The sequence below is a fragment of the Tympanuchus pallidicinctus genome, unplaced genomic scaffold, assembly GCF_026119805.1.
Source record: "Tympanuchus pallidicinctus isolate F22 unplaced genomic scaffold, pur_lepc_1.0 scaffold23, whole genome shotgun sequence".
NCBI lineage: Eukaryota > Metazoa > Chordata > Aves > Galliformes > Phasianidae > Tympanuchus > Tympanuchus pallidicinctus.
In genome coordinates, this window is record NW_026294740.1 from 7,532,984 (window position 1) to 7,556,078 (window position 23,095).

Below are 23,095 nucleotides of genomic sequence, written 5' to 3' on the forward strand. Positions count from 1 at the left end.
AAGGAGTTAATGACCTGAGTAGTTAAAACTGTCCAGGTGATCTGCATAATCCTTTCCCACAAATAAGATATTGTTGCAACTATTACTTTCTCTTTTTTTTTTTTTTTTTTTCTACTTTGTAGCAGAGATTTTATTTCTGTCCTCCCTCCTGTTCATTTAGCCTAATTGAACTTGATCAAATTGACAAAGAAAAAACTATGGAGCAAAGTCAGACATTTGAATGACCTTGGGTTGGACTGGATGACCTCCAGAGGTCTCCTCCAGCCCCTACAACGCAGTGTACAATTCAGTGTAGCTGAGGATATGCATCCAGTTACTGCCTGGCAGACTCTGGGAGTTCAGAGTGAGGAATCAGCCCTAAATTTCTCTGTATTGTCTTCTTGTAGCTCATATGCTTTGACTTCAAGGTAAGTTTCTGCTGCTGCTTGGAGCAGGTAGATTGAGGACTGCAGAAACTGAAATGAAGATAAAGGTAAACCGTTAGACAAGCAAGGTATAGCTCTCCATAGGTGAGCTCTTTAAGGTGCTGTGTGACCTCATGCTGTTATAAAAGAGCTTTGAGAAGCTTAAGAAGAGGATAAGGAGTCGAGGGAGAGGGCTGTTTTCCTTGTGAGCCATGTTATCCCAGAGCAGACTGTATTGCACTGGACTGGGGGCAATTTTAGGGAGAAGGGAATTATAAGTGACAAGGGGAGAGTTTGCATGTATCAGGTTTAAGCCCTAGCTCAGGTTCTCTCTTGAGGTAGCCTTCTTCTGTACGTGGGGTGAAACACTGGCAGGAAAAGTAGCTGATGTGTTACAAATTGCACGTGTTGAAAAAGTTAGGGCGATGCAGTGTGTAAAATGCCCTGTGGATTCATGTCCATTACATTCAGAGGCTGCACTTCTTCTGACTTGTGTCTTCGATATATAATAGAACCCTCATTTGTATTAAATACAGTGAAAATGGTGGATTTTTTGTAGAAGTCATAACCATAGCATCATATTCAGAGCAGGAGGAAGAGAAAATCCTATTAAATTGTTACACTTTATGCTCGAGATATACTCCCTATTCCTGAGTTTACTCTATACCTAGTAAATTTATTTAAACAGTAGTGCTTATTTAAAAAAAGAAAAAAGTAATTAATACTGAAATGGCTTGTCTGTTTTAATACACTACTCTATTTCTGTTTAATGTAATTACTGTATTTAATCTTAGAAGGAGCTAATGCATGCCATGTGACAAATTTGTTCATTGCTCGGTGTCATGCAGAAAGCAAAAGAAGAAGTCAAGCAGTAATATGGGTCCCTTGGGGAAATTCTGTGGCTTCACTGAAAATGCAAAGCATGTAAAATAGCAACATAAAAATTATGAAGTGCTCCATATGACTACCGAGGCCCTTAAAGTTCCCTATTACACTCTGAGACAAATGCAGAGAGTGATTTCATGCTTATTTTAGTTTTATTGTAACTCCTTGGTCTAATTTGGAATCAATTCTTGCTCTGTTAGACAATAAAAGTAAAAGCCAAGAACAAATATTGTTGCACAGAGTAATTTCCCTGTTGCTGCTGATCAGACCTCTTCTTCCATTACCTCTGAGAGAATCGATACTCTACCCTAGAAACAAATTATGTAGGCAAGCACACGTATAGCTGTTGATGTCAGGCAAATAATTGTCGTTGCAGTGGAGACAAAGCTTTAAGGTTTGTTTCGAAAGTTAGTAGAGGATTTTTATGCTACTTCAGATTTGAAAAAATATAATTTGAGCTGGGAAAATAATCGCAACTGTGGCAGAAATAAGTCAGAGGTTGACAAAGCTCACTGGTTTCTCTGTAAGATCAGTTGGACGTATGTAGAACTGCTTGCTGTCATCGAGTTTTTTAAATAAACTTGCATAGAAAGGGTTTTGGTTTTTTTTTACTTGTGCTCTCCACGCAGCTTCATTTATTTTACTGAAATAAATCTGGGCCATAGCAGAGAGGACCACTTCTACTGGGAAATCTCATCTAGCCCATCAGGGGGTTGTTCTCTCAAAAACGGGAGTAGAACTGTGGTTTTAAATACCTGTTGGATCTTTCTAATTCCAAGCATGTAACATGCATGACTTCTGCCTCAATACATTTACCCCCAGTTCTTGGGAATGCTCGTGTCTGTACAGCTCTCCAGATGCACGGCTAAATGCCGCGTGGGTGACGGGGGCCCAGCGAGAGCTTTTCTCCTTTATAGACCATCTAATAGAGAAGATTGCTTCTGTTATTTATTATTGTAATATTTCATTTCTATCTCACCAGTCTGTGTCATATATAAAAGCTACGAGTAACAGCGTTTTTTAGCAGATAACTCCCATCATGTATTATACTGATAACCTTCACACGTCAGATAATTTAGAAAACAGCTTGAAATTTATGGCACTGCTTGTAACTAAAAGTGACTGATGGCAATATATATATTTAATAACGACACGATTTTCTCAGCACTATGAACTAACAGAAAAGTGTTGGGTGGAACGATTTGCCCTCGGTTATACATCATAAATCCCCAAACTGCACAGTGCATCGTCTGCTTGTGTTTGGAGAAGGTGCAGAGTGCTCCTTGCTGTGTAACCGTCAGCCTGGAGATGCTGCTTGCTTTCCAGCAACTACATGTAATGTGTGCCAGCTCCTTCCTGCTTATACTCTTGTTAAAATGTAAAGCAACAAATTTCCTGGCAGCCTCTGCAAAGCGGTGTAATAGAGCTATCATTAGGAGAAGGTGATGAACATAATGGGAGTTCTTAGCAGTGGCAGTAAGCGAAGCAAAGCTATTAACATCTTTCCATAACAAGTAACGACTGAAAGGTTACTTCTCAGCTTTATTACTAAAAATGTTGTGGTATTTTAAGCAGGTAATATTTTGTTTTCACTTGCCTGTGATTTTCCTTATTATGAACTCTCGAGTTACGTATTGCTTATTGAAATTAAAACTTTGACATTACTAAAATGTGCCCTATTGGCTGAATTGGAAAAATGAAAATTTAGATGTGGGATTGTATGTATGATTCCTGCTAACAAGGGATCTTAGCCCAGTGTTGTTCATTTGCCATTGAATTTATCATTCACCAAGACTTGCTTATCTCTTTTTTTATGTCAAAGTACGTGGTTTTCATTTGAATATTCTCAAAACATGGGACAGTCATACTTTTGAGCTGCTTACTAAATAACTGAGCTCTGTGGAGAAGGGTAACACACAGCATGTACAAATAGGAAATCCAGGAGAAGGAATGGAGGCTTTTGGTGGTGAGGTGTGAGCGCCGAGCCATTAGCAGAGGGTTGAATAGGGAGGGTTAGAAAGTTCTTCTATATGAAGCTTTAATTAGTGATTGTGTTTGGAGTGTAGTTTGAAGCCCAGTAGGTCGAATGTTGTGTGGCTTGCCTGTGTTGACAGCTGAGTTGGAGTTTTCATTGTGATGTGATTGGCAGAGTTTTTGTGGAAGCCAGAGGCTGCCGTTCAGAGCCATAGGATGGGATGGCAGCAGTGAGTGACAGTGTTTCTCCTACATGTCCTAACACTTATTACATATCAGTATTAAAAGCAATGACAACACTGCCTGTGTTTCTGAGTAAAGGCAGAGCTGGGCTCGCCAGCCTAAGACCTCAGCTGGTAAGAAAACGTCAGTAGTGCAGCTCAGTTCCAGAGGTATTTTTCCATTCCTTTGCAAAGATGATCTTGTATTTTTTCCAAATAGATGATCACTGCTCACAGAAGAAATTATTTAACATTTTTATTTTCTGAAGGATGTAACAGGATTAGTTTTCTTCATGCGATTTGTTCCTGCAAACACAAATCAAGCTATTGTCTTCAAGAGTGCAAAGTTTGGAACCAAAAGTATAATTTGGAAGTGAAACATTTTTCAGCTGCAAGTAATATTAATAGTAATTGCCACTTAGTGGTCTTTCATTTGGTGGAAACAAACTATCAAAATGATAATTGTAGGATTCATTGGGATATAGATTGATTAACAAAGTAGACAAGCAAGTGGGCAGTGAGCATTGAGCCAGAACTGTGGCTCTTATGAAGTCGGCTTAGATGAAACCAGGGGAGCAAAGCCCATTTTGCAGCATTTGTCCAAAGAATAAACATATGCCATGTCAGAAATAGAACAGTTGGAGACGATTGCTGCATGGGCCACTGCTGAGAAATAGCTGAAGAAAAATGCGAGGGTGATTAGACTTCTTTGGAGCCAGCCAATGGCCTGAAGGTTGCACAGGAGGCTGGGATGGCACTGTGGTGGCACAAGGGGTTGTACACTGCAGTGACACCAAATGCACCTGATAGCATCTTTCCCACTTCTCTTCATTGGGTGAAAGAACTCCATGCACGTTATGAAGGGGAAGGAAAAGTGAGATTCCACATGAAATCAGCTGTCTTGAAAAACTGTGAGACTGTAGCTTGGTTTCCAGTGAAATTGGAAATGCGCTGCTTGCAATTCTAAGTCTAAGAAATCCATTTGATATTTTTAAAACTCTCCTTTACGATGTTGTACATTATTTACTGGAAACAGTCTGAAGTGCTCAGGTAACACAGTGTATTATCTGCAAAGAAATTGTGTATTACTTCGGACTTTTCATTATAACCTTCTGACTCATTGCAAAACCACCTGATAGTGCAGTGTTTGCATCAGGATGTTCCAAATCTCAACTCTAGATTTTTCAGTTCTGCTGAAATGTGGACTGATGATGATGTACCAGAACCAAGATTAAAACAAAAAGAGAACCTCTGTGAGGGTGAAAAGCTACAGTGCCTGTTAGTGAAACAAAGCTCGCTCAAGCAAATTGTTCATATGTGCTTTTGGGGATGTGTGTGACCTCTGCTGTGTGACAGCCTATAGGCTCTGTCACATTATATAATTAGATTAGAATAAGCTTTCCTTATATGAAGAAAGTTCTTTCAGATCATTCATAAATTTCTAAATGGGAATTATTCTGTAAGCAGAAGCTAATTTTCTTTTCCCGTTATCTCCTGCCACTCTGTGATATGAGAACACTTTGTTCTCCATGAGAGTCTTCACTTAGAGCTTTGGTTTCTCTCAGACATAATTAACTAGCAAAGACACTGGGTTTTCTTAGACATCTTCATCAAAGCATGCAGGAAAACAGATCCCATGCCCAGGGCTGGCTTTCCTTCCAGTTTAACATACCTCATTTATGGCTGCTGTTCTTGCCTGAACACAGAGTGAGTTCCAGCTACAATATGGTTGGGTTCAGGAAAAGCGACTTCACAGTGTCGTTCATTCCTCACTAAACTTTCACACTGTGGGATGTCTTAATCATTGAAAAATTGTCTTTTGATTTTTAAATGTTTTTATTTCCTCAGTAATTGCATAGTTTACTTGATATCTGCCTTTCTTGTGTGTCTGTGTCTAGCATTAGGCTCTACTTTCTTTGAATGACTTACAGGTGAGATGTTTCCCTCCAAGTGTTATCTTATTTCCTGCATAACTACGTTTGTATCAACAAGAGGAAATTAAACTCATGCCTCTGTAACTGTTGTTTTCCATTTTCTTACCAGTTTGCTGTTTTGTGGTTCATAAGAGATGCCATGAGTTCGTTACCTTCTCTTGTCCTGGAGCTGACAAGGGACCTGACACTGATGTAAGTACATTGCCATTTGATACGCTGTTCTTCTAAGTATTCTTATGTTGTGGCATTCAACTGTGAGAAGATATTACAAACAACATCAATAGGTTCTAAAGGTTGATGTTTATAGTCCTCATTCTGAAGTGAATATTGAAGATTTATGGACTTTAGAGAGCTGGTTTTTTTAAAAAGAAAGTTAACAATGGATGAATGTATGACCAAGATCAATATTCCTCAGAATGTGACAACAGAATGTGAGGTGTTTACCCAAGCATGAAGCATGAAGTCAGCATTTTATTTTTGTTTGCTTTGTTTTGTATGCATTTAATACTAACAACGCCCATGAAAGGCTGAGGGTTTTTCTGAGCTTGTTTGTGTACCCAACATATCTCAAGGTATAACTTCAGAGTTGACTCTGCTCCTCCTCCTCTGTACACACAAGGATCTGCAGCTCTAAGTACGTGCCATGGATGAGACAGATGATGATCCAACTTAATCTTGAGCCAGCAGGCTTATCTGAAATAGGTTATCTGAAACTTATATTATTATATTCATGCTTGAGCTGGTCAGGACACCCGTCAGGATACACCCTTTCCGTCTTCCCTGTCAATACATGCATCTACAAGCAGCATTTTTGGTCAACAATCAAACTTTCAACACATCTGCCTATATGGTGAGACGTATCTACAAGAATTTTGTGTCACCCCAGTGAAACAATAAACTGTTTGTTCACATAAAAATAACATTTATTTGGGATTTCTAAATTCCACTTTACAGTGAAGTAATTTAACATCTGCTTATGGGAACAATGCATTCCAAGTGTTCTTTGTCTAAATGGCTCTGTTTTGTCTCTTGTAACGTATTCATGCTCTAGATTGTAGGCTATTATCTCCTCTGATGAAACACACCAGAAGACTTTTCTTACTAAGTTTTAATGAGCTCATCATGAATGGTTTTAATATGCTAGACATGAGATCAGTGAATAATGAGCAGAAGCTGCAAGGGGTTTTGGAAAGTTTTCTTATTTTTTAGCTGAAGTTCAGGGCTTAAGTACAGTAGCTGAAGTTTCAGTCTGAAACTGAAAAGTATTTTAAAGACAGTTTGTTTGTTAAACATTTCACATAATGCAAATTTAGGCAGATAAGACATGCTTATCATTGTGGCAGCAGGCTGAGGTTGCTGGCAGAAACACTGCTGCCCTCAGCACCCACTTCTTCTCTTTGTAACCTTCCCGTGCCCTCTTTCCACTCTCTGAGATCCTGAGCCGCTCATCAATTTGCTGGTGTAACCCAGAGATATTGCCTCCTTCAAAAGCAGATGCGTGCACTAACTTCACAGCAGCATGACGCATTGGAGCAATGGGTCAGGCTGGCAGTTAAGCTTGGACAATTTCTGTGGACCATTTTTTATCTGTTGCTCAGCTCTCAGCATTTATTATATTCAGTTTATAAAGTTAGAGGAATAGCTTCAGTCCTGAACCCTTCATACGTGGTAGATGAGCGAGAAGCAGTGAAGCACTCCATGTTTGCACTACAGACTGTTTCTTTCATGTAAGATGCTGCTTGTTTTACTGTTCTACCCTTAATGACAGGTCCACAAGCACATCCTAAACTTTGGAATATGATGTCACAAAATAGATATGCTAAATTGAAGTGTTGAAAACAAATGGTGAAATGTTGAAGTGATTACCACAGGATCTTTGTTTAGGAGTTCCAAATGCATATATATTTTTAAGACATCATGTATTTCTTCATAGCTTCTATTATTACTACTTTGGCAATAGTGGAAGAAGCTCAACAATGCTCTAAATATCACTGCTAAAAATATCTTCCTATATTTTGCTCAGGTGAGGAAATTTCCACTTTTTTGCAGTAAGACATTGCTTTGGAAATGTGCGGGGTTTTTTTCTTTGTCAAGTGATAGACATTTATTATGAGTTTTTGTGTCACAAAACTCTGTGTGATGTTCCTAGTAAGAGCAGCAAGGAGCCAGCAGGTCAGGATCAAAGGACAGTGTGGGCTGCTAACGAACTGCTTGGAATATGCTCTGCACTTCCGAGGGAGAATTATTCTGCTTCCAGTAACAGTTATAAACTGTCTTGCACGGCACTGCTCACATAAATCAAGCAATTCTCACAAACGCTTCACTGGAATAATTATCAGTACCATTTATTTCACTTGATAAAGAGAACCTGAAGTCTGGCAGCCACAGAGACACCTCTCAACCAGGGGCTGCAGAATGTCAATGTATGGAACATTTCCCACTGTGATACAAGAGTGCTTTTTGCAGCCAAAGGAGGCAGTGCTTGCAGGTGTGTTTCCACACATCCCACTGGGGTCTGGGTATCTAGGACACGATGTAAGCATTTATTTATAGGTTTGTCTCGAGGCAAGGTAGTATGGCACTTACACTGCATGCCTCGGGGGATGGTGAGGGCTTCTGAGCATCGAAGTTCATTAGTCACTTAGGGAGACTCCAAAGAGGGGAAACCCTTAGTTTTCCTAGTCATCTTTCTGGCTTCCATGGGAGGGTTTTTGTGATTAAAGGACGAGACCTGAGCAGATCTTGAAAATAATGGGTTTTTTTGAATGAGGGAATTAGAACACTTCCATAATAAATCACGTGCCAAGCCATTTCCGATTGCAGAGGAACTGTGAGCAGTTCTGTGGCTGCTGCAGTGCCCTGCGAGGAGAGGAAGCTCCTCACTCTCAGTCATTTCCCTAAACAGATTGAACAGCTGCAGCAAAACTTAGTTTAATATCAGGCAATTCAGAAAACAAAAAGCGTTTTCACACCTTCGCCGACCTTTTCTTATTTCCTAGCCCTTCTTAAGCTCCATGTAGCTGCATGTTTTGTAGTAAACTTTGACTGTGTGGCTGTATAGAAGTCCTGTGACCTGCATCACGCTAAAATAGTGGTGTGCAAATATTGTCTCCATGTGTAACATTATTATTTGCTGCAGTACTCCACTGCTGTAACAGAGAAAATAAGTTATTATTATTTATCTATTATTTTTTATTATTTTTTATTATCACTTTTGAATGCCTTAGCAAAGAGGTATGCAGGAGATAGGGAAGCCTAAAATCACCCTCTTTTTCTGCTTTATTCAGGTTGAAACATCGGGTTGCAGGATCTGGTTTTGTGCCAAAAAGAAATATTAGTGATGAATAAAGTGGTCACCTTGATGGCTGCTGCTGGAATGATGGTGTCTGGGGAACAAAACTGCATTTCAGTTGAAACAACAAGAATTCAGGCAATCCAAAATCGTTGTGTTTCTGTAGTACACTGACTGTTTAAAATATTATTTAAATAGATTCAGCCCCACTCCCTGGAGGTGTTCAAGAGCAGGTTGGATGGAGCCCTGGGCAGCCTGGTCTAGTACCAGATCTGGAGGTTGGTGGCCCTGGATCCTTGGGATTCCTTCCAACACAAGCCATTCTATGATTCTGTGATTCTATGATTAACTTTTTAAACGAGCCTTTAAAACAACGTGGATTGCACAGGAACTCAGACATCACAGTCTCTGCATGGGCACTGCTCTGCTTTCAGACTTGGAAGGTTTATAACCTAAATAAATAAATAAATAGAAATTGAAAAGTAAAAAAAAAAGGGGTGGGAGGCAAACAACTGTGTGGTCAAGGGAGATTGAATCTGACCTTCCTACTCAGAATTGCAGTGAATTCTTAATATTTAAGCACTCAGAATAGAATGAATTGATAAGATTTTGATTACACAAAATGAAACAGCAAAGCCATCCCATTTCATTTGCCAGGGTGTCTGACCTTGTGTCTGCTGAAGGTGACATATATGGGAAAGATGGTAGAGTGGATAAGCCTCTTGATATTGAAATGATTTGTGAGATTTATTGTATTAAGCACATTTGGGGAAAAAAAAAAAAAAAAAAAGCATTCTAAATTTGCACTGAGGTTGCATGGGATGCTGCAGTAGCTGAATATTTTCCATAGTGGCTTGGACAATTCAATGAAATGAGAAAAATAATTATTGAGAAGGGAAAGAAGCAGTGAGAGCTGATGGTGAAGGTGCCAGCAGGAGAACAGGAGCCAGGCTCCTGCTGGGGCACGGTGTGGGCGCTGGCCAGCAGTGCGCACCAGCACGGAGGTGACGAGTGCTGAGGAAGGATAAGTTGCAAGGGATTGTTCTGATTTTTGGTGAGATGCATTGTATAGAACTGTGCAGCTGTACTGGAGGGGGATTTAGAAAGGAATGGAAATGCTAATGGTCTTTGACTGCTTTCCATGACTGTTAAGTTCTAAGCAGGGATCATATGGGCTGGAGTTTGGCACTGGGCTTGGAACAGTGCTCCTGGCATCTCCTGGTTGGCTTTGCTGGCTTTATATATGCCTTTATATCTGCAGGAAGCATGCATATATATTCATGCTAGCAGGCAGGTTTCAGAATATTTCCAGAGTTGGGTTTGGGGTTTCTTTGGAAATATTTTCAGATTTCAGAGTGAAAGAAGATGGTTGCTTTACCGGTCTTTACTGGGAATTCAAAACAGAACAAAATAGAATGACAACAAAAAAGCAGCTGGAAGCTCAGCATTAAGACTTACCCAAGAACCCAGTTCAAAAGGGATTTTAATCAGAAAGCTCTGCAGCCCTTCTCCCAGGGATAATGAAAAGTGCTTTGCCTTTAACCATTCAGTTGTTGGACATCGTGAGGGACACAAGCAGCAAACACACATCACTGGTTAATATTATAGACAACAAGATTTTTGTTCTCACTGATCTGAGTTTTGGGTGATAGGCAATCCTATACCAGAAATATTTTCTTGGTAATTAAAATAAAAATCTGCTCACTTTAGCACAGAAGATACACAAAGGCAGGCGAGTCTGGCAAACAGCAAAGTTTCCTGCCTGCCAGAATAGCAAAAATATACTCCTAAAGGCAAGCTCTTGTTAATGATGAAACTCTGAAGCAGGTCTGATGCAATAATTTTTTAAATCTTTCATTGTACACTCAAAAAAAAGAAAATATAGAAACTCCTTTAAAATCATTTAAAATACCAACTTAGTATGGTTTTGCTTTGTTGTTGTTATTAGAATTACTAATCAGAATAACTTTGTTTACAGCAGATACGGTAGATATTCTTTTTATAAAGCAATTACAGTGCAAGCATAACTTTTGTCAAAATGGTATTCTGTATTTATTCCTACTCCCTTTTCCTACAAAGCCAGTCCGAGGGACAAAAAAATCAACATTACACTCAATGCAGCAAGTAGTTTAAAATGTTTTGGGCCAAAATGAATACTCCTATTACAAGACCAAATGCTTGGTTTCTTGTGAGTGCTCTGAATTCTGAATCTCTGCAGAGTGTGGAAGTACTTCATAGAGAAATAAGTGTGCCATGAGGGTATTACTTATGGTTTTGACCTGAAAGACATAGAAATTAACTATAGAGAAGACTTGGCTATCAAAAATGTAATTTTTAATCATTGAATGATGATTTTGACATGCAGGTATTTGAATACACTGACTGAAATTTTAGTTCAAGCAGGACCAGCCCTGAGGTAAGACTTTGAATAGCTGAGAGAGAAATTCAAAAGAGAAACATCTGAAGAAAAACACTGTGTGCATTGTGTGAATATCCTGCATGTGCTCAGCCTGCACTGGGGCTGCACCACGGGTGGGTTCACAACCCTTGCCTACTTACAAACCCTTCCTTCTGCTCTGCCAAGGTAGCCCTTGGGTTGACTTTCTCAAAAGAGAAAAGAGCTCTTGAAAAGAACAGCGCAAATCTTTTGCTTCCTTTTCGTGGAGGGTGACCTCCCTCCCGTGCCAGCTGAGCCCCATTCACTGGGGCTTCCATCCCAACCCATCCGTTCTCAGAGCTCATGCCTGAGGCCCTGCACAGGTGCAGTCAGTATAACACAGATGATCCTCAGAAGAGTTAATAACCCAGGAGAGTACTGCTGAGAGATGGGAAATTCGTATAAATGACGGACCTAAAAATATCAGCAATTTTCATAAGAAGTAAGCATCTGAGAACAATTATTAGGCAGTGATATTATAGAAGGAGAACTCTCAGCAAAGTTATTCCCAGTAGTAAAAAAAAACTCGTTGATAGGGCTGCAGTTTTAACGGCAGTAAGAACAACTGATGAAGCAATCTGCTGGGCACTGATGTACAATCAGAACTTCTAATTCCCAATGCTGAAGCTGACATTATTCCAACAGCCCGTATTGTTACAGTTGTCGGGTTAAATTTAATATAGTTATTTCTTTGTCATCTTACAGCCACCATTTCCAAAAGTTTGTTGTGTCAATCTTTAAGCTGTGCATAAATAGAACGATGTGATATTGGGATGCAGAGGGGGAAGAAAGCTTAGGACTTACTGATCGTTTTTTCTCACATGAGAAGGCATGTAAAATGTAACCCAGGCATCTCTATTGGGTTCCACCTCCACAATCATGTGTTAGAAAGAAGTCTGATTATGGCATCCTGAATTTATCAGCTGGAGGGATGGCACACGGGCACAGAGCACGGAGATTTTGCAGAATGCAAAACACTTTTAGCAATGTCTGTTTGTGAGGTGGCAGTTCTTGCACCAAAATTAGATGAAATCTTAATTTGGACTAAAACGAGTGGGCTACTTTTGTAAAGCTCTGTAGGTCCCATATGCCACAAATAATTCTGGGATGTGTCACCAGGGAGCATACCTATCTTTGTAAATTGTTGGTAGCTGTTTCCTTGGGCTGCTGGCAGAAATGTGCTTCTAATTACTGAGTTAACTGACAGGGGCTTTGTTTCTGAGTATAAATCAAACCCTGGGTTGGGGGAACAAGAAGCACTTGTAGGAGAAAGCAGGTTATTTCATCCTTGAGTTCTGCCCGTGGAGCAGAGGGAAGAGAAGAGGGGAAGGACGAAAGGAGCTGGGGCCTGCCTAGCAGGAGAGGATCCTGCTGGCTGAGCTCTGTGTGTTGGTCTGGCCCTGGCAGAGCCTTTTGGGGGCTTCACATAAACACATTCCATTTGGTTATTGGGCTTTTGTCATCTGGTTTGCTTCCTCTTCATTTCAGCTGTCCATTACCAAGGTAACATCCAAGCAGTTCACAGATTTTCGTTAGGTTTTGGAAGAGATCAGAGTGCAGTGAAACAGGCGGTGATAGCGGGGAACACGTATTCCATGGAATTGCTGTTGGGAAATACTTTCTCATGTTTATAATTGGTCAGATTTCCGTAACCCAGTGAGAGTTGATGCCAGCAGGGTTTAGGCCGACAGCGCGTTACCTGCACTGAAGGACGTCATCCTTCCCCTTCCACTGAAGCTGTTCTCCCAGTCACAGTCCCTTCCATAATTTGATTTCAGCTATTCCCTTGCAGATAAACATTGGTGTGACCCATGTGATTAATGAAACTTAATCCTTAGAGCACAGGCTGAGCTCACAAAGTAAAGGCAAAAGCGTGCAATACGTTCTGCTAATGAGAACTTAATAGGTACAAGGGTCAGAGACTGAGTTTTTCTTTCCTCTTTTTGTCCCCATGAGGAGGGTACTTGCTGAACTGAGGCATGAAAGAAATTTCTCTGTGTTGGGAAAACCGTTGTAATCTGTAACAAAGCTACTTTCAGGTCTGTTTCTATGGAAACTGTAGCATCAGACCAGCAAAGAATGGATCAGAAAGTAGATAAAAGCCTCTATAAAAATAGTTATAAAAAGCGTATGCAAAGCTTTGGCTACTTTTGTTTCTGCTTCTCAAGAAAAAAAAGCAATAACCCCACAAAACCTGGAATTTATTGAAATCTGGTTATTGTGGTCAGTACCGGAGGATGAACAGAATGATGGCAATCTGAACCCCACAGTCCTAGCACACAACTGGAAGAAGACTTGGCTGTTTGTCTTATTAATAGCTGTATTAAATCCTTCCTTAGTTCAAATCCAATTTTATTTTTCAAGGTCTGTATCAGCACCTACGGATTGACCTACTTAGGATCAATGAGTCATGTTCTATTGTTTGGTCTGGAAGCCCAAAATCCCATTCCTCACCACGTGTTAATGGCGTTGCTTTTCAAAAACATTAAAAAAGGTTTTCACTTTACTTAATTAAAATAAGAATTTTAATAAGCAGAGACTGTAGGTAGTAGTCTTCAGAGTTTGTTCATGTTACCATGTTGACTTTGTTCTCAGTCTTGAGCTTAATGAAGTCAGTAGTAAAGTACAATTTTCAGTACCTCTTCATGACAAAAAAGCACTTCTACACATATGAATGCTAATTAATATAAAAGAGGAAACAAGAATTAACCAAGAAAAGGTGGAAACATTGAATATGGAAGGTTTGAAGTTGGGGAAGTATTGAGGGTAAACAGCAGCGAGTCAGCAGCTCTGGTTTGGTTTGGGCAAACGGAAAGTGATAATGGGCTGCGTGTCTCTGGCTGCCACTGCTGACAAGTTGGGAGCCCCGAGGGCTCTGCCCTCTAAAAGGAATCACTTTAATGGAAGAAACAGTAGAAATTCAAACAGTCCTGTAACTGTTAGGAGATATGTACAATCCCTCAGTTTTAACATCTGTCACTTGTGTCTTCGTGCGCCAAGAGCATGATTGGACCATTCACGAAGACAAAAAGAGCTGTGCAATCAACAGACTTTGTTCAATATTCCCACACAGAGGGGATTTGCAATAAATAATATGAAAGACTTCAGTCAAACGCAAATGGCGTTATATTTAATGCGCCCAATTTAGAAACATGCTGCTCAGAGGTAAAATTAAGCAAAACAGAAATACACACTTTTTTTTTTTTTTTAATTTGCTGGAAGGACGTTATGCAATAGAAAGGGTAGAAAATGTTCTACCATTCCATACTAATCCTTTGCTCTGCTGTGAGAAGGTACAGCTGTTTACTGATCTTACCAGCTCAAATCAAATCAGAGTGTTTCCCAGTGCTTTGTGTTTTGCTGTAATGAAGCCTTTAGGTCAAACGAGGAGAATGGTGCTGCACCAGGACTTAGACCTGAACGGGCACCGGATCTACGAGTTACTCTGTACACCTAAATGCAGTCACTGTAATGACATAATAGCCCAAAAGTAGCTGCTGTAATCAAAGTTTATTTTCTAAAATGAATGAGAGACAAGTGCTTTTTTTCCCTTGTTAGCGTTGAACAGCACTTTGTTTTGATCTCTCTGCTCCTGCCAGAGTGCAGCCCATTCCCTCAGGTTCATTACCGCGTGTGTTGCCAATACTGTTGGGATCTCTCCAAGACTTTGGGTCATTTGTCATTGCAATAAAAGACCAACGCATCTTAATCGATACAGGCTTCCAAAAATTAAACATTTCCTTCAGCAGAGGTTCAAAATGACCACATTTAAAAGTAAAGTACTGCTTTAATACATGGATTATTGGTCTTCTCAGAATATCACAGATGAAGAAACCTCTGACGGTATTTTCTGAACGAAAACCTCTTGGCAAAATCTTCCCTATTCTAAAGAGGACGTGAAATTCCTCATGCACACAGATGGGGTGTATGCACACAGATGCTGTTCCCTGTGATATTTGCATTCACCATTGGAATCAGCAGGAGCTGCATCAAGACACTCTGAGCCTTTGAAAATTAGGCTGATAAATCATGACACCAAATCCAGGAGTGTGTGTTACACACTGCTTAAAATATCCACTAAGGTGCATGCTGTTTGCACTGGCTTTTGCTTATGCAATTGCATGTCAATTTGTGCATAAACATGAGGTACCTAATGATAAATGATAAATATGCTCTCTGTACGTTTAAAAAGCATTACAGTTGTGCTGATATGTGGATGCAAAAAGCTCAGCACTGCAAGTAGGTTAGGCAAACTTCATAGATGAGAATTTCAAAAAAGGAGAGGAGGAGACAGTCTTAAAACTGGGGTTCTCTGATGTCCAAATCCTTCTGCAAAATCATGCCAGTTCAGCCAGCTAAAAAAAAATAATATATAAATAAATCTGCTAATGTTATTCAGACTTCAAAGATAACAACTTAAAAGTGAAGTCTGTCAATAAAGGGAGAAAACTAATAGGTTAGAATTAAAAAGAAAAATAAAGGAAAAATCGGATTAGGTCTTTGCTAATGATGTTCCATAATTAGATATCCTTAATGGATGGGTTGAATAATATATTTGACTGTAACTTTAGTTTGTGGTAGACTACTATGCCTGATTGCATTATGTCTGCAAAGAAAGAAGCAGCATTGCTTTTGCAGTAACTTCGTTCTTCTCAAAGTGCTCTCATTTCTAAACTGATGAGAGGTCTCTCCATCTCCTTGTGCAGTGCTCCCTTGTTCCCTGCTTTCTCGTGACGCCGATCCTTTGATGGAAAAGGATCCTGCTCCCATCTTCTCATCTGTGCAGCATCTTCTTTGGCCTCACATATTTTCAAGTTTTCTCTGCTGTCTAATGACTTATCCCTGACTGGCATCCCGTATGTTGTGATGTTCTTTATCTGCAGCCTAATTAAAGTAAAATATACACTGTCTGTGTCTGATTCAATTAAAAGGAATTGGACAGACTGGCCTCAGTGCTCTTCAAAGCGTTTCACTGGGCTGTCCTGTCCCTGCAGGATGACTTGTCATCTCTTGAGACAGAATCTTCTTGAAGAAAGATGGAACAAAATGCCAGGCTGCATAACTAAAATTAGATCAAGATGTGTGTCTTTCTGCTCTAAGTTATTTAGTTCACTTTCTGTAATACCTTCTGCAGCCAAACTTGATTCCCTCTCTTTCCATGAAGAAAGTGACTTTTCATTCTACTGTTCACTTGATGTTGATGAGTGGTATTTTTCTTAAGTTCAGTGTAGTGCCCTTTTGCTGTCTGTGGTTAATTGATCATGCTTAAAAGACAGTAATTTATCCTTTTTTTACTCTCTCAAGCCCTTACTCTCCTCTTGTGTTATACACCTGACCAAGAGGTCGTCTTTAATAGAAACCCACTGTTTCCCCTTACAGATGGTGTTCTGTGTCTTGCTGGAAGTTGTCTCTGCAGAAGGTGGTGCCATTGGGTCCCCATTAACCAGCTGCCAGTAGTTTGGAGCAGTCAGCCACCCTTCTTACGCTAAAACCATTTCACCCTGCTCATTTTTCGTGTTTTAATGGCCAACAAAGTTTGTTGCAGCCTTCCTTTGAAGCGTGGTACAGGTGCACATAGTGAGAACGGATTTGTTGAGGTTCTGTTGATAGTTAATGCAGGAGAGCAAGGTGAAAAAACAACAAACAAGCAAATGGGAAAAGGCAGTGACACGCACAGCCGTATTCTCATTCTGCAGTCTCATTTATAGTCAACAGCTACCCAGCAGACTTAAAACGTGATTGGTCTTGAAGCAAAAAAGTGCTTTAACAGCATGGTTGAAGGCAGAGCTCCTTGTGAACTTCACTTCCTTGCATTGCCTGGTTTTCCTATGGGATATTTCCCTGTGCTGGCTGTGGTTGAGCCTGCTGCATCCAGAAAATGCTCTGCGGTTGCATCCAGAGAGGCTGTGACTACACAGAAGTATTCCCCAATTTTCTTTAGAGGGTATTTAATCATCTTTAAAAACAAATTGAATTATTCTGTGGAAAAGCAAATCTTTTTATTTGCTTATGATATCATAGAATGACAGAGAGAACAAATGGGAATTTTTGCTGGCAGTTTGGGTGACTCAGTGAGGGCTGATGGAGAATCTGTTAAGTGCTTCAAATTGAAGTTTGAGATTTAGCTACAAAATTCATCATCCCACCATAAAGAGGAAAATTTAGTTGCATTGTCAGTGCATAAAATGAAAATTTACTAAAGCTAGATGAGGAAATTCAATCTGAATTCTTTAAGAACCTGGAAACTATCAGCCAGCCAGTAATGAGGCAGCAAATGGAGCAGCCGACCCTTCGTATTAGCACAGCTTTTGGTGAGCTCTCTGCAAGCTTCTTACTGCTGCCTTTGTGTTTTCCAATTTCAGACTGATTTTATCAGAAAGCAGTGTATGGCATGTCAGGACGTGTTGTCCATCCTGCACCTCAGTCCTTGTGGCTTAATTCCCTGCTCTACCAATTAATTCATCCCACCACTTCTCTCCTGGCTATTTCCCCACCTCTTTATAAGGACAGAGATTTTCCTTCTCGAGGAGGGAGAAGTGAAGACAGGGAGAAAAATTTTCTAATCAAGAATAAATGGAATCTCTTCCTTAATAAGGGCTCCATTTGGGTTATTACAGTGAGATATTTCAGGCGTTCATTTTAAGGCCATCTGAGAAGATTGTAGCTTTGAAAGATACTGAATATTTAAAACGAGTGTTCTAAGATGTTCTGAATTCTCGAGGGGCAGATTAATAACTTCAAGCTAAAATATTTCAAAATAAGAAAGTTATATCCCAGCGAGTTTTTTGCCTGCTTAAAATAACCCAGCTGTGAAACTGGAAGTATGTGGTACCAAGTGTTCTTTGTTCAGGGTTTAAAAATAATTCAAAACCCCAGAGATCTGGAAGCAGATGTCTTTGCTTCAGAAGGCCCCAACAATGGGAGTATCTCACTCTCAGCATGCTGATTTCCTATTCACACGGACCCCATTTATGCACAGCAAAGTTTCTTTTTCCAGGGCTTCACAGAAATAGGAGCTGCTTTGGTTTAGTTTTGGTCGCACAGTGTGTGCTTGGGTTGATTGCTGTTCCGTCTGATTCCAAGATGGACCACAGGGAGCTCAGCCTGAATGCCAGCAGGGTGTCCCCAGGCTTCCAACCACAGGCTGGCTCCTGCCTGGCCCCATCTCACGTGCTGGGCTCAGCACATGCGTTACGCTGGGAAGCAGCAATGAGCAGTGAGCATCTCCCATGGGCTCTCTCATTTGATCTTTGTTCCTGGCCGGATTTCTTCTCTAACGATCCTGCTGCCTTCAGTGGCTCCATACAGATGCTCCCCTCTTTGAACTGAAGTCACATTTTTAATAGGTTGCCATTTTAACCCACAGTTCTCAGGATAAATTACCACTTTGTTGGATTGTCTGCTTGTTCTGTATTGTTTATTTCATAACGCTGTGGGCAGGACAACCAACCCAGTAGTATGTGAACATAATTATATGTTTTAGCAATAAAAGCTATAGGTAAAGATTTAACACAAAATGCTTCTTTGACAATACAGTAATTAATATTTCTTGTGTTTTTCTTCTGTAGCTTTTCATTGTTCATTTTTCAGCCTGCAGTTTGCACCTCTATCAATGCATATATATTCTTCTCCACAGCAGAGCTCTTTTAAACACAGAATCTCAGTAAAGAAACATTCCATGTTCTTATTTCAGACATTATTTCACTCTGTGTGTTCAGCACTTCTTTGCTAAACAGAGAGAGCTTTGATTAAAAAGTACCCACTGATTCACAGACGTTGATTAGACAGACATGAAGATGTTATCCTGTTGTTTTTTATGCAGTTACTTGGTGCAGTGTCAGGACAAGCTGAAAATAAACTCTTATTAAATTCTGTTAAATTAATGATATGTAATTTGCTTTCAGGGAAAGACTTGAGTGACTCCCAGAGAAAAGAAAAAGGAGGTTTAGTTCAGCAGACAGCAGTCATCCCTGTGAGCTGCTGGCTCAGCTTTGTGCAGCAGAACTGCTCTGCATGGGGAAACAGGGATGTGGGGATGCAGGGATGCAGGGGAGTGAGGCTGCTCCCTCCTGCAGCCTCTGAGACAGCTGTGCCAGGGCTCACAGCTGAGCAGCACATCACTGTCAGGCCAGGAGCTGTAGTTTCAGGTGTGCTTTAATCCAGAGGGACCTGGGATGTGCCGTTTTTACCTGCTGCTTGTTTGGGGGAAAGGCTCTTTTAGAGAATCAGCACTACTTGTTCTAAGAGATGTAGTTAGATTTGTCTCACTGGGAATACAGAATTTTGATGGAGTTTCATGCATTTGGTTCTGTGCTTTTGGGAAATTAGTTTCACAGGAAGTGGGCTATTCATTTGCACTGTAAAATCAAAGCTTTGAATATGTTGCAAGTCCAACAAGTCCATGGACTGCTACCTACTTGCCATGCTGTTTCCATTGCAGGCCATCAGAGATGCCATGTAGGGTCCTGACATTCTAAAAGGAAAAAAACCCCAAACAACTCACAACACAATATTGCCTATTTTATTGAGATACCATAACATATCTGCAATGATGATGAGTGTGGGGTTTGAAACCCACTGCACTTTGGCAATGTGCAGAGAAATGGTGAGTGTTCAAGTGCAGAAGGAGCTCAAACTGCCTCAAAGTCCCACCTCAGTGCTGTGGGCATTGCTGGAGGAGCAGCTGCTGAAGCAAAAGAACAGGATGAAGGATGAAGGATGGGATACAACTTTAAACCCACCTAGATGGTGGCCTCTAGTCACCATCCATTGATCACGAGCCCAGATGGATGGCAAAAGAAGCAGAGCTGGAATGTCACAATGCCCTGTGTACTTGGTAAAAACAAGTGCACAGCTGCTGGACTTCATATATGAATTAATCTTTCTCCACTGTGCATGCTGCCTGCATTGAAGGTTTGAGAACTTCTGGTCTTGTGGTGGTTCATTGAATGAGACTTCAGTTATCTGCTCTTTGTTAGATAAAATGTAGTGTAATATAAAAAGGAAGAACGAGAGATGAGAGAATCCTGCAACGATGCCTGAAGCAGCTCTGTGAGATGGGCAGCTCTGTGGCCTCAGCTCTGATCCATCCGACCTGATCAAACCTGCTGAGATTCCATTCCCTTCCTCTCCTCTGTGGTGACAGAAGGGCTGCCAGCCCAAGGGCTGCACATCTCTGTGCAATACATCCGTGCTTTCCACCTGCATTTGGTTTTGCTAATGTTTCAGATAAAAAGGAAAGGGGGAGACCTTTTGCATTCTTTTGAGGGGGTTTGGGGTTTTAGAACAAGATTGCTTGAAAAATCTTCAGAAGAATGGATAAGCAGCATCTCCTGTGTTAGGGAGCCTGCCATGGCATGGTGGAAGGCAGCTCCACGTGGCCTTTGTGAGTGTCCAGATGTCTGTAAGACTTTTTCTGTGCCTGGCATCAGCTGCTAACTGCGCTGTGCTGAGCCCAGTTGCACTCTCCATAGGACAATGTATTTTGGAACATGGGCTGTTTGGCAAGCTCAGCTTTTACTCTGTTTGGAAAGGACTTTTAGATTCAAGAGAGACATTACCATGAAAGTAAAACGTCTCTCAGTGCTTCAATAGAAGCTTTCCAAGCGGATAATGCAGCACTGAGTGCCTGCCCTGTGCACAGGGGAAGGGAGGCTGCTGCAACTGCTTCTGTGTTATAAAGAAAAGCGTTGGGTGAATGCAGCACGGAGCTTCTTCTCTGTGTACTTAAACTTTGATTAAGCCATGGTAAAGCCTGTTGTCGATGCCTTGCTGCTGCAGAGTCGCCTCATTTGTTGTGCCTGACATGAAATATGTTAAAAATGAAAAATAATGAAGCAAGACCTTGCTCTGTCATGCTTAAAGGAGCTGTGGGAGTAGGATGGAATGGGACTTGATAAATTAATGATGCTAAGTGCTGAAGGAAAATGGAAAAGTGATAAATGTAAGTAGAGAGGTGCCAATCTGCAGGGCTGTGATTGACGAGCCAGGCACATAGGTAATGGCAGAAACGGTGGGCAAGGATATAAAGGAATGCGTTGAATTTAAAGCAGTTGGGTGAGTTTGGGACCAACAATTAACTGTGCTCAGCGGAACAGTGAATTAATTCTATAGAAAAGCATGTGTTTAACAAAATACATTTGTTTAAATCACTTTTATAAATATGTTTATTTTAGGGAAGATGTGATCTTATAAATATTTAACATTATTCCAGTTTTTCATCTTCCAACCATGTGTTTTGTTTTACTGCAAGCTGAACCTTCTCCCATCTGACACTTGTGGTGAAACTTCATTTTTGTTTGAAACTGAAGTGGTATTATTTGTGTTTTTCAATTCACATTTTCTTAAATAATGCATTGTCATAGATTTCTATGCCAAGTTCAATCAGCCGTGATCAATTCTGGTGCTTTTTTTGTGCTTTCTCTGCTCCTGTTTTGCCTTAGTCATAGAAACCCAAGGGCACGTTAGTTAATTTTAAGCTGAAGCCCGTTGCAGCATTGCATGCTGACTGGGGAGAGAGCAGTGACTGGGGGCCTGGATATCAATAAGGCAATTGGCTTAGGAGCAGAAGAGCCTCCCCAGTTGAAAGGCGAGCTTCATTTTGTATTTCTTGCAGCTCAGAATGATGTTAGATCAGGCTGCACCTCCGTGCCTTGCCTGCACACACACAGTAGTGGAATTGCTGGCTGCTGGGCAGGGATGATGACGTGCATCATGCAGGTCATGGCTGGTAATCCTGGTGCCAGATAAATCAGAACTTCCTTCTTATGAATGTCAGCTCCCCTGCAACTTGTCTGTCTTAGCCTTAACTTCTTAACAACAGCATTCTGTCACAAATTGTTGGATGACTTCTTTCAATCAGCAGATCTCTGAAGCGCAGCCTTGCAGTTCTCCACAACTGTTTGCAGAGAATGGCCAAACAGCTCATGCTCAGTATGGAGCTGGACTCGACTGTTGTTCCTGGGGCCAAACAGCTGTAAGGCCACAATTTGTGTTTGACTGAAGTGAGGTTTATGCTTCTTTGTCACGACCCATTGTATTACACATTCTTTATTTGCTCATCTCCACCGTGAGTTTGTGGAGATGCCCTGGGTCTAATCAGGACTACAGGAGCTGCTTCATGCTTAGCCCCATGCCTTCTCAGGTCCTGTCCCCTCCCTTTCATGCAGATTTCTTGCATGACTGAGTTGTCTTGCATCTCTGTGGCCAGAGGACATTTTGCATCCTTATTATAGTTTTGTCATGCAGAGATTGCACTCATTAGGCAATGCAGGAGAACACTGTGTCTACTTGATACAGTACATCTTTATTTCTTTAACGAGATAAAGCATTTAGTATGAATCTGAAATTCTTCAATTTTTATTTTTATTTTTTCAAAATCAAACTGCCATTGAGGAGCAGTGCATAAAACATACTTCTCTACGTATGAAATTCTCATTATGAACTGCACTGGCAGCATTTATGTTACAGCTTCAACCAACTTCATGCTAATTGCATTATATTGGAATCTAGTAACTATTATGGACATTACAGTGGTTTTATCTGAAACCATTTGTGTCCTTTGAACGTTCATCTGGAGGCAGTGCATGAATGCCTCCTCCTGTTTGTTCCATGGGATGGTGAGGAGGGGTTCTGTGGGCTGCCCAGTTTCTAAATGTATATCTGCTTTGCACTGACTGCTTTTCTGGGTTCCACAATGGAGGCGCTCTGCTGCAGAAGGGTTTTTCCCACATCTTTTGTATTTTGTTTTATCTTCAATCTAAAAAGCAAAACAAAACAAGGAAAACACTTTGAATTTCCTTAAGGTTCTTCCCGACAGGCTGCAAATGTGTGCCTTCTTCAGGCTGGGCGCTCCAGAAGGCTGCATGCACATTTTAAAATGTTCCTTTTTCATGTGCTCCTGCAGGCTCGACCAGTGCTAGCCCCATTTGTTTTCTAACACACTTTGT

At 40.8% G+C, this 23,095-nt stretch overlaps 1 protein-coding gene across 2 annotated transcripts in view; it reads left to right on the forward strand.

Moving 5' to 3' along the window:
* PRKCA (protein kinase C alpha) overlaps nucleotides 1–23,095 on the forward strand; it is a 115,695-nt gene that overhangs the window by 40,241 nt on the left and 52,359 nt on the right. For both annotated transcript variants that reach the window (XM_052688031.1, XM_052688033.1), the window contains exon 3: nucleotides 5,528–5,610. In XM_052688031.1, coding sequence (XP_052543991.1) covers nucleotides 5,528–5,610 — 83 coding nt within the window. The remainder of the gene's footprint in view (nucleotides 1–5,527; nucleotides 5,611–23,095) is intronic.